The sequence below is a fragment of the Sturnus vulgaris genome, chromosome Z (genome assembly GCF_052056855.1).
Source record: "Sturnus vulgaris isolate bStuVul1 chromosome Z, bStuVul1.hap1, whole genome shotgun sequence".
NCBI classification, from domain to species: Eukaryota; Metazoa; Chordata; class Aves; order Passeriformes; family Sturnidae; genus Sturnus; species Sturnus vulgaris.
The window spans coordinates 25874921-25887522 of NC_142283.1; the positions used below are offsets into that span (position 1 = coordinate 25874921).

Here is a 12602-nt window from a genome sequence, read left to right on the forward strand (position 1 = left end):
AGACCAGGAGCAAGGCACACCAGATGAAAAATAGGAGGCCCCTGCTAAACAACAGGAGAAACTTTCTCACTGAGAGAGTGACTGAACACTGGCACAGGTTGCCCAGGAAAGCTGTGGAGAATCTATCCTTGGAGATGTATAAAGACACCTGAATGTTGTCCTGGAACATGAGCCCTATGTGACAGTTCTTGCCAGCAGAGCTGGACAAGAATATCTCCAGAGACCCCTTCCAGCCTCAGTTATGTGATTCCACTCAACAAGACTGAATACCTCAGATCACCACCACATTAACATCTCCCCTTTAAATGGCTTTACAGCAAAAAACTAGGGTGGCTGGGACCCACTTCACCCTTTGTCCTACTTGGCCAAAGATGTGTGAGGACAGAACCTGGAGCCATGTGGGCATGGCCAAGACATTGTGCTATTTGATACCATCTTACATCATGGCCAGGAGGTGGAGGAAAGGGACTCTCTTGCTTCCTGAAGGGACAACGCTCCTTCTTCTGGGGAAGCAGTGAGATAACACTGATCCTGACTAGATGATCTGTCCACCAGGAGAGTACTTTGGGATGCTGATGGTCTCTTGGGCATCTTGTTCTTCATCTTGCAAGCCAATCAGTGCCAGGTTGAATGGTGAGCAATTTTTTTGTACATAAATCGCTTTTTTTTGTATACTTCTGTTATTAATATTGTTGCTATTACTGTTAATATTCTTAATCTCATTGTTTCCAGTACACTGTTTCAGCTCAAGATTTCTGTCTTTTGTCTTTCTCACCTGAGGAGGTGGGGAAAGGGGAGTGGTTACATGGGGCTCAATTTCCAGCTGGGCTTAAATCAAAACAGTCTTCTTTCTTATTCTGTGGCAAGGATAGGACTTGGTACTATGTTAAACAAGCATCAGTGCAAGTCAAAGAGAAAAGAGAAGGATCATGGACACAGACTGAGATTTGTCACAGACAGTCTCTAGTTCCAAACTGACCTTTGAAATTCTTTTACCTGAAAGCTCTCTTCTAGACCTAAATACTTTTTAAGTCTAAGGCTTCATTTAACTAGGGTAACTTAAACTGCTACAGCATAGTAACTTGTGGAAGCATCAGATGAACCTGCTTCAGCAAAAAGGTGAGAGTGACACAGCTGCACACATAGAATTAGAAAGAAAAAGAGAGCATCCCTTCCAGTGGGGTCGTAATCCCCTGATAGCTCACCTAAGAAGGTTCTTTACATCTGATACAGAGAATTTTTCTTGTATTTCTACTTGGTTCATGACATACTTACCGATTTCTAGGCAGAGTGCGCGTCTTGTTGTCTATTCCTCCAGTTCCCACATATTTATTTTGTCCACCTTGAAACCCATAATTCTTGCTCTCACCTATGAAGAGTGACTCTGATACCTCCTGGCTGGCACCTTCATCATTTGGGAAGCTCCCGTCGCTATCAAAGCACATCAGAGATAAGTCTTTAGCCAAGACTCTCCAGCACATCATTATACAAAGGCATAGCACTACTTTTACTTCTGTAACAGCCCTCCTCAAGTAGAGACTTCATGTACAATACAGAAAACAACAGATTTAATCATTACATTAATAGAGGCTAACTCACTGAAATGATCAGCCAATTAAAATTTCTAACTCCCTTGGTAGTGCAGCACCTTTTTATTTACAGCCCACTTTTCTAACCCTAGAACCAGTTTGTCATAATCTAAATAGCAGTAATTTCAGCTCACTACCTAAGTTACTTGATATTTTTCATTAGAAAGAGACTCTACCCTGTTAAATGCTTACCCTCTTTCTTTTCCATTACTCACTTTCAGCTGTTCAGGAGGAAAATAAAATACTGCTTAAGAAATCATACACTACTGAATAAATATAACTTTTCTGGTAAAGGCAGCAAACTGTGGTGCAAACCAAGCACAGGCTGAACTAAAGTGGAAACTGACAGCTGTGCCAGTTTACAGCCTCTATAACATTATCTGCACGACTGGAAATACAACCAGGCCCCTAACCAAAACTGCAGCCTTATGAAAGTATACCTATTAATTTTAATAGAGGCATGTAGATTTTCTAAACTTCTATGCAACAAAACATAAAAATTACTAACAAAGTACTCACCTAGCAAATGTCAAACCTATTCCATTGTCGGCAAACCTACAAGAAAGTCCAAAACATCAGCTGTTTTTTCTGAATTATTCTGCAACTGGCTAATGTCAGAGCATATCCTGCTATGCACTCAAAAAATCTCGACTTTTTCTATTAATGGAACTTAGAACCATCACACAGTTAACTTTTCTAAAAGCATTGTTGTTAAAAATTTGTAACATAATTTTCTACACATTTTAGAGGGCTTCAGGGAGACAACAGAAATGTCAGTCTGAATTTACGTCTCTACCAACTCTTAGGCTTCTTTTTACTACAGTTGGTTTTTGCACATCTAATCATATATAAATTTGCATATTTGAAGTTGTGGGATGGTATGAAAGCTAGTCATACTGAGAAGTTCCTAAAGTTAACCATCACTCCTCTTCTATAACCCTGTTGTAATGCACTTTCATAAACAAAGCTTCAGGGAAAACTTCTTAACAGCATGCAGCTGTTTGCTTCCAAATACCTACCCAGAGTTCTGAATGAGGATATCTCCTCCCCTGACCCAGGCTCCATGATCATTGTTTTTGAAAGAGATTAATCTGTCAATCAGGGCAGCAACTCGGGGCTTTTCAGGGTCTGCATCTTGATGAGGTCGAAACCTGGGAGAGAAAAACAGTATAGTACAAGAAAATTTTTTACTTCACATGTGCCATATATGTTGCACTGAGTAAACCTGAAAGATAAACACTCATCTGATGGGCAGATTCCACTCTGCTTCATGTTTGGAGTGAAAGAAGCTAAAAGCAGATACATCTCTGGCTCTCTAGAACTAGCAAAGTGTCTTTGGGGTACAATGAAGCAGGAATGTGAAATATCTCTTTTCCAGTAACTCTCACAGGCTCTTGCTCAGTCTCTCTAAGTTTCCTTAGCTGCCTTTAGCTTCCCTTTATCCCCTTTTTCTTTCTGCCCTCCCCACTTGTAGCAAAGCACTAATGTGAAAATTTGACGAAGGGAATTATAAGCTTGTTGGAAGGACATATAGGGCTGACATTAGTTATGCAAGAGTAGTCTGGACATTTGTCTAACTGGTCCTTCAAATGTTTCAAACTCTTCTGACGTACAGCAGTGCTTCTTCTTTGGGCATACCTGAAACCTTTTTATTGCATTGCTACCTAGATGGTCTTGTACAGTAAATTATGACTGGAATCTAGTTTAAATTGTAGGAATAAACAGTCTGACTAAGAGCCAGTGACATTTTCACTTGATTATCCCCAGGACCCCAGACAAAAAGTAATATATTTTAAAAACTTGCCAGGAGGTATTTTGAGTATGTAAAGATACCTATGTCTGTTATCCCAATCACTTAATACTCTTTTGTTCAAATTTGGATCTACCCCCTCCCCATCCAAGGGAGAAAGGGGAACACAGGTAAATGTTAGGTTTTGACACTCTCAGTCTTCTCAATTAACATTTAAATCCCTCCAGCTCAGTTCCATGTTCAATGATTAAGGACCTCACATAGTTATGCAGCGCCTCATTCCTTTTTTTTCTCTGCTGTGAAACATGATCCCCTTTCATGCACTGAGTTTCTTGCATGCTCAACACCTAGAGGCTCTCAGAGAGCTCTCGAGTTCCTCCTGATTACCTGTTACGACTGAGGCAAACCACAAGGGTTACATTGGAGCAGCAGAAACTTAACTGTCCTTGTCTTAAACACAGGTCAATTGACAATAATCTATGAACCATATTTTCAGTGCTAACACTTAGTTGACACAAAGATACTGGCAATATTGGACAATATCCAATATTCATTTAACCACCATCCCAGGCTATTTTATTTGAAGCTCAGGACAAGACTAACCAGGCACACTATAACCTGGAACTTTCCTAGACTTTTCATTACTTTTTCTCACTTTCTAAACTGAAGAAAATGTGGTTGATTGTACCACCTCTGCAAAGAGCCTTCAGTACTACCAAGCTATTACTTCCAAGTCTCGAAGGAACAGCAGAAACGTTCAGCAGTAGGAAAGGTAAACGGATGCACTACTGAACCTTTTTCTAACAATTAGTTAAAACTCATTTATAAATCAGAAGATCAGATTTTAAAGGAATTTTTTCCTATTAGCAGCAACTCCAGCAAACATTTTAAGCACAACAGTAGAGCATGCTTAAAACAATGTCTTTCAAGAGGACAGAAACTACCCTGAGCAAAAGCTCAGAAGAAACCCAAATCCTTTAAGAGACACTACCTCTGCTGTTCCCAAAACATATGAATAAATGACGGAAAAGAACATATATATTAACTTCCGGTTCGGTTATAATTTATAATTTTTTTATTGTATTAAAAGGGTTTTTCCCCATATGAATCTAAGAGCAGTCTCAAAACTATGCCATTTTTCACTCACTTGAAAGAAAATATCCTTTACCTTGCATTGTTGTCCAAACAAAGATATTCTCTGGGATCATCAGCACTAGCATTAGTTGTTTTAACACCCTTATCAATGAACAAACCAGCCTGAAATAAGCAAGGAAAGAAAATTAATACTATCCAAAATTAAAGACAGAGTAAAAATGAAGTCTTAAAAATTTAAGCATTGCATTCCATACACATACTAGGAACTCTTAGACCTTTAAATTCGTCTTCAATTGGCATATTGTCTAGGGGAAAACTAGCTAATTAATATAATAAACCAGTCTGTGCTAAAATGAAAGAAATTATCTGTGATTAAAAAAAAAGTAATAGAAAATGATCAAAGTTCAAACTTCAGATTTCTCTCACAACATCTATTTGAGGTTTTTTATTTACAGATGCTGTTCTGGAAAATATGGAAGCCAATCTTGTGGTGAGTTCAAATTATTCTTATAAACGGAAAAGAAAACCCAAAACTTACTGTGAAAAATCCTTTATTTTTCACTTTAAAACTAAACTACCTTTGCCACTAAAGATAATTTTGGTCCAAGCGCAATAAATTTGAAACTCAATAATCCAGTATGAAATAAATTACTTGAGAAAATAAAAGCATGAGGAAGCATTTGTGCTCTTTTACCTGAATTACATACAAATACCTGTGACTACTTTCACCTCTGACCCAAATTATGATTACAACTGAGTCTTATACACGAGCAGATTCTCAGACCTGCTAGTGGAGTTCTCTTTCAACATGGAATTTTAGCACACAACTGCTACCCTTGTTTAAAGATGATAACAGCTATACAGGTTAAACTCTTTTCTTCACAATACACCTTTTTATTCAGTATGTTCTAATTCCAATCTGAACAAAATGCCCTCCAGTCCTAAAGACACAGTTAACACAACTTCTATCAAACATTTCATCATTTCTCCGCATCCCAGGCAACCAACTGTCAGGCAAAATCAGTTTCACTTGATAAAACATCCAATAATGATTCTATGAGGTTTCAACGGTTAAACTGTGAGAACTCCTTCAGCAACCAAACACAAGTAAGTATCTATTTAGAGTTTGGTGGCTTTGTAAATTTCATTATATTTCTACATACACACAGCAATTCGATTCCAAATGAAATACTTTAAGGACTTAAGGTGAATTGAAACTTTAGCTGAGATGTGGAAATGGTTTTAAAGTCACACTAACAAAACACACCTCAATGACTGAAGACTGAGAACTCCATAAGAAAATTTGCAAATAAGTGAGCTCCTGAAGGCAATATTAAAACTTAATCTCTAGCCAGAGACTGCATCACCATGTGCAAACACCTGAGACTCAGAAAAATAAGCTGTAGCTACTGCAACAAGCTATTCGGTGAATCACTGCTATAATAAACTTCCATTCTTCAAGGGTCAGCTTTCTTCGGAGTAGGAAACAAAGCTGTAAAGAGTAGCATTTGAAATGCTACATCTGAAAAACGTATTTTATTAGAAGTATTAATTTATTTTATCTGAAGAAGAGCTGAAACAGTGAATACTCAAAATGCAACTAGAAAATGCACCCATGCTGATTATACATTGTTCTACAGTACAGTTCAAACACAGCACAAAATCTATCTCCTACCCAGCTTAAAAGGCGAACAACCAAGTTCTAATACAGAATACTGAGAAATAAAAACTTCACTTTTTTTTAAATAACATACTACATTACCTTAAAATTAGAATGAACCCTGTTGTTATAGAAGATTCCTAGGGGTGTAAGCTCTGATTTGGTTTCGATGGCTAAACTATGAGAATCTCCTGTAGCAACCCTGTGGAACAAATACCATATTCCAGCATCCTGAAAGTAATGAGAGAATAATATTACTTATAAGTGATTGTGACACTATTATTGGCGCTAACATATATTTTAAAATAAAGTCTCCAAACAACAACTTTGAATCAATCAGGGAAAAAGCGGGATTTTGCAAATAAGGCTCTATTCTAGTGGACATATCAACTAAAAAGTGTTGTGCTTCTCAGTGAAGCCATTCAACACCACATATTTAAGATGCTCTAATATTTCAAAGTAGAAAAGTGTCCAAATTAATATAACTTCTGCATTTCAGTTATGTCATCCCACAGACTAGATTTTCATTTACTAGTAGATAACACTATTCACAGTAAGATACTCAAAATCATTCCTCCTATCCTTACTGTTCCGTTAAGGTTGGTACATCTCTGTTCCCATCAAAATTTAAATGGCATAGCCAAAAACACCCTCAAGAGCTTTCAGAAGATAGGAAAAAAAGCACATCAAGCAATGTGGTCGGTTCAACGCACTGCGCCAATGACATGCAGTAATAATTTTAGTATCTGTTCATTTTCTATACTTTTTTAATATCTCTGCTCTTAAAGAAGCTGGATTTGTCTGCTAAATGAAACTCTCAAAATTTCCATTTCAACTACATCTGCATTCACAAGATGTGGCATCATGACATCTGCATTGGAGACACGTACAAACACCAAAATCTTTACCTGACCATAGGCTGTGTGCCTTAAAAAATTAAAAAAAAAAAAAAAAAAAAAAACAATCACCCCAAAAAGCACATTAAAGGATTAAATGGTAGCTAAAGAAACACTGAGCGCTCCACCTCACAAAAAATAGTCATCAACCTTTTTAAGAAATATGGATAAAGTGAATTCATCCCACCTTAATGCATTTCACTCCAAGACTATACTAATTTTCCAATGAGTGCTGGAAATTCTACTTTACAGTAACGTCCCCATCCCAGTGTGTAATGATGACACACTGATATTTCTGATGATTAACCATTACAAAGCAAATACGGATGTTCCCTTAATAAAAATACCAAAATCTTACCTCACATATAATTAAGCACAGCTTTGTGCTTGGCAGACTCAAATTTTATCCAAAGCACCCCCTGATGCTTGGAAAATAGACTTAGATAAACTTAAAACCTTGTTAAGCATCTGCAAGCATTCAGAAATATGAAAAAGATTGGGGTTTTTTTCCTCTTTTCTCTCATATACACCAAAACAAAACATCTACTGCTTATACAGCCTTACAATAGGCTTCATTACATAACCAAGGAACTGGGAGAAGAATGGAATTATTTGGCTGTGAATTGCTCATACCAGCAAAAACTCTATAGTGCAGAGTCTGCATGAGAACAGTTGAATTATTCTATTTCTCAAATAATAAGCTGTGGTCCCTTTATACTGATTTTACATCCATGCAAGGGTCTATATCAGCGTGGCTAAACTTTGTAAAGATACAAATGCTTGTTCCAGTCAGGCACATCCTGCTAACAAAAGGAAGCAACATCTACTGGGATGAGCTACACAAGCAGAAAAAGACTTTGCAGGACTTAAGCACCAGATTAAAGAAGCAAAGAAGTTGTTTAACTTAGCCTGCAATGCCTAAACTAGTTATATTACATAAAGCAGGCAAAATGGAAAGACATTGTGTTGGACAGAAAAGACCTGTTTTAACTTGGGAGGTGAGTCCAGATCCCTCCTAGTGGTAGACAGTCAAGTAGGAAACAAACAAACAGAAGCAAACCCACTAAAGTGAAAGCAACAAGAATGAGATCACACAAAAAATAGAGCAAAATTTTCTGATTTTTTTAAATACTCCAGATATTTCAACTCAGTTAAGTATTTTGAATCCTATTCTATTTATTAATAACAGTTACCTGTTAATAAAGAAATTATTTAATTATATAAATGTTATCAGTTACAGATAAATGTTATCTGTTGCTAAAAGTACACAGGCTCACATTGTTCCTACACTGGAGCCTTTGCAACAACAATCAACAACCTTTCTGTTTTGCATTCCTACTGATCTCTTCAGAATAATCCAATTAAAAAACCTTACATATCTCAGCCTCTGATCCAATAGAAAACAGACTCCAGCCCTCCCCTCCACAGCATGTACAGATCTTTATATCACAGGAAGCTATGACAAGATATTTGCACTAATACAAGGTTCAGAACAAGCAAAACCACATCAGCAGTCACTGGCTGGAAACAATTGACTAACCAGTAACAGAAGTGTTGTAACTGCTTCTTACACAATGAATGCTTTTTTGCAGTCATTTTTCATTCCAGTGACTACAGCTCTTGCAGAACTGTCACTAAACTCATTACAACCTTCAGAAAATATAGAAGACTTAATATGAAATACACCAATTCTGTGAAAATAAAAGGATTTCTACATATACACTACATTTCTACATTGACATTACTGTCAGGTCTATTAAATACAAAGAAGATATCTCCTCTGTCGCAGCCACAACAAAGGTTTTTGGCATCATTTAAATGCACACCTAGACATACCCTGCACTTTCAATGCCAATATGCGGCCAAACATAAAAATATTCAAATATAAGAAAAGAAAAATATATATATATATCTGGCAGTGTAAATGTTACAGATTTTACAAATGCCAGTGACATAATCAATTTGTCGTTAATTACACCCATAAGCCTTACCTGTGAGCCTGCTGCTGCATTATTTATAAGATGATTGTTGGGATGAGAAATCCAGAATGTTGAAACGGCCCTGCAATATTATTCAGAAATAAGTTACTACAGAAAACCTCTAGCTCCAACAGAAGTATCTTCCCTTTTTAATATGCACATCAGGAAAAGCTAAACTGATGAAGTAACTGCTTCACATTCAAAATACAAATCACAAAACCTTCCACATCTAGAACTCAAAAATGCCTTTTTTTCAGTTCAGTGCACAATATTGTATTTAATGTTGTGCAGATACTCCATGCAATGATAAACTGTTTTAAGAAGTTTTCACAAGAAACAAGTAGTATTCAGAAAACATAGTGCTGACAACTTGAGAATATGCATACATTTACGCAGTAGTGAAGATGTTCAACAGACTTTGAAGGTTCCAAGTATCACAAGAAACAACAATATTCCTATAAACCATTTGTTTTCTTTAATAAAAAACTAAATGTTTACTTCTATTGCTATTTTTAAAATACCAGTACTATGTGAATTAATTCATTAAATTCTAGATAAAAATGTTTTCCATCAGTATTTCCATCTGTATTGTATGATAATCAAGAGATTATCAGCTGGTTGGGTTTTACTTTTTCATCACGACATACTCACATGCAGTCTGTGGCTGGCACTGGGACATAACTTCCATACACCTTATCCCTAATCCCAATACACATGCTGCTGTTTCTGTCTGTAGGTAGAAGAGTGCCTGGTTTTGTGACTAGCCCAAGGTTGTGGAACAAAGTATTCCTCTGCTCAATGCCATCTTCTATGAAGAAACAGTGACCTAGTGTGTCATAGCCAATGGTGTCCTTTATCTGTAGGAATACAAGTTCATTATGTCAGCAGTAACTGCATTTACTGAGATTTATTTGACAAGCACCATCTAGTTTTACTATCTTGGCACAGCTGCAGAGTGAAGTGTCAGTATCAGCAGCTCAGATGATTCAAGCACATAGATTTATTCATCCCTTACAAACACACTGCTATGTCTGGAGAGCTTAGCTGCCTTACAGCTGTCTTACAGCTAGCTGCTGTAAGAATCTGAAAAAAACAGAATGGTGAGAACAGTTAAATTACTGTTTGCAGTAATTTATTAATCCACTGAAATAAGAAAACCCTCGCTGAGCATTGAATTTGAAGAAGAGATGGGATTCTTCTGGCATCTAAATGCTCTTTATAATATTTATTCCAACGTAACATGTTTTACTCTCCATGCACTTACCAGCAAGCCATTAGTTGCATGAACAGTCACACATCTGGAAAAAGAGTGATGAATGGAAAGGCCTTCCAGATAAGTTTTAAAAGTATATCCTCCTTTTTCATCCACATCCCCACAAAGGTGAAAGTGAACAGGGTAACTTCCAATCTGCTGCTGGCCCATTTGCTTCAATTCCACATAGGAAAGGTGAACAGATGTAAAATTCTTCAAAATCTAAAAAAAAAAAAAAATGAAGTGAATAACCATTCACCAGAGTGAATAACCCATTATTTGCTTTTTAACCAATGAAAACAAAGTTAATACATCATCTATCCCAGACGCACAGAAGCTAGATGTACACAGTTGCCACAGGCCAACACAAGAACCAATTTTACTGCCCTGCTCTACAAGATGCCTTACAAAACTGTACCCTTCATAAATAAGTTCAAAATTTAAATCTCCATGTGGCTACAGCAGAGGAATTTACACCAGACATATTGCCACACTTTACTGTTAGGTCTTTACCAGGTGACACATTAAATATCCTCACATGTACTGTCCAACCAAACAGAAGTCACCCACATCTGGGTGTGTCTGTAATGAAGCTGCATCAGCACAATCCACCTGGGACAGGCTTAGCTGAATAAAAACCACAGAACAATGCAGATTCAAGGGAAACTGTTGAGAAACCTAGTCCAGTTGAGAGCTTAGTGCTGGGTCAGATTGATAAAACAACTGCTCAGCACATTGCTCAGAGAATACCTCCAGTCACAGACACTCATGGGGTCAATCGTTCTATCCCTTTATTTTCCCAGTATGGTAGCATTATTTGCCTTCTTTAAGCCTGGTCCCATTGCCTCTTGTCCTATTGCTAAGCACCTCCAAGAACTGCTGTGACCACTCTGAACCCTCGCCAGCACCTGAAGACAGCAACAAGATCCCTCCTTCCAGCTTCCTGTCACTCATCACACACTGCCACACCACCTTTCCTGCACACCCCAGTTCATCTACATTTTCATTGCAATGAGAACCCAAAACTGGACACTGCACTCCAGAGAAATGTCTTTAAGGAATATATGAAATTATCCTCACACAACTTCACAGTAAAGTTACTGTGTACGAAGTAAAGTCATAATGAGGTTGCACCAGTAATGCAGGAGAGAGAAATTATTTTCTTCCACCTAACCTGCTATGAAAGCATAAACCAAGTGCAACAGCTAAACTGCAACAAGCTAACCTGAGTTAAAAAACAAACAAACAAACAAACAAAAAAACCAGAAACCAAACCAAAACAAACCCTACTTCTTTTTTTTTGGTAACTTCATTTCATTAACTTACCTGCACTGAGTATTTATCAGAAATACCAGTTTTCATAGGGAAATCAGTGATATTTTTTTCCTCCTCCTTTAATAGAACTCTTAGGGTTTGCATACCTAACATCTAGAGAGGGATGGTCAAAATCCAATCTTTTAGGCATTCCTAATCTCTACTGAAAAGCACCAAAACTGCAAAACAATGCCTCTCCTCACTGCCACTAAGCCCCCTTTAAGCTATTGAACTAATGTCCAGTAGGAAATTCAGGATATTCAAAAGCCATTACATTTCTTAATGCCTAGGATCTCTCTACTTGAGAATGTAAGATTAGCATAAACCAAAAATACTTTCAGTGCTGAAGTCTTGGTTTGGCAACAGATACTAGCTACTCAGGCTCCTGGGAACAATTTAACTTTGGTGAGTCAAAATGTTTGTTTTCTCTTCTACTTTCCAGACAACTGATGGTCTGCTTATTTACACTTTTGTGGCAATCAAGGTCACACTCAGCAAAATTCATCAAGATTCAAAGCTTGTCATTATCTTCTTTCATTACATTATCTTGAAACCTTGACATCTTGAGTCTACCTATCTTCTTCCATAAAACAAAAGCTGCCACATATTAGGAAAGGGCTAATTTTCTTTCCCACTCTTATGGCCACCACTATGAAATTAAAATCTGTATCCAAATACATTACAAAGAGATTTAAACTGTGATGACCACATAATGAGCACAACTATATTTGCAATTAAAATGTGAGGCCTCAAACTTCTCTAGCATCAGTGAAACACTGCTGCTCAAATCTTTCATCTAAAGATGTAAATGAACACAAGTTTAAATACTAGTTTCTAGAACACTCCTTTCTCTCAGCTTTGTTTACGTTCATAATACAAGAAATTAGAAGCAGCTTCCTTTATACAACCTTAGTACTTTCCAATTGTTAAGAAACTAAATGCAAAACCTCATAGTACAAGTCAGTTTCTTCCCCCTCCATGCCTCTCTAGTAATCAGGTTCAGATGGGAAAGCTGAATTAGGATTCAATGCTCATCACTTGGGGAGGCACAAAGGCAGTGGAAGGAA

General features: G+C 37.2%; 1 protein-coding gene across 3 annotated transcripts in view; it reads right to left on the reverse strand.

The window, feature by feature from the left end:
- The window catches only part of CEMIP2 (cell migration inducing hyaluronidase 2), a 49701-nt gene that overhangs the window by 11023 nt on the left and 26076 nt on the right, over positions 1-12602 (reverse strand). For all 3 annotated transcript variants that reach the window (XM_088157219.1, XM_088157218.1, XM_014886294.2), the window contains 8 exons: positions 10234-10443; positions 9621-9826; positions 8982-9051; positions 6197-6325; positions 4508-4596; positions 2609-2740; positions 2109-2144; positions 1276-1431 (listed from right to left, as the gene is read on the reverse strand). In XM_088157219.1, the coding sequence (XP_088013345.1) occupies positions 1276-1431; positions 2109-2144; positions 2609-2740; positions 4508-4596; positions 6197-6325; positions 8982-9051; positions 9621-9826; positions 10234-10443 (1028 nt within the window). The remainder of the gene's footprint in view (positions 1-1275; positions 1432-2108; positions 2145-2608; positions 2741-4507; positions 4597-6196; positions 6326-8981; positions 9052-9620; positions 9827-10233; positions 10444-12602) is intronic.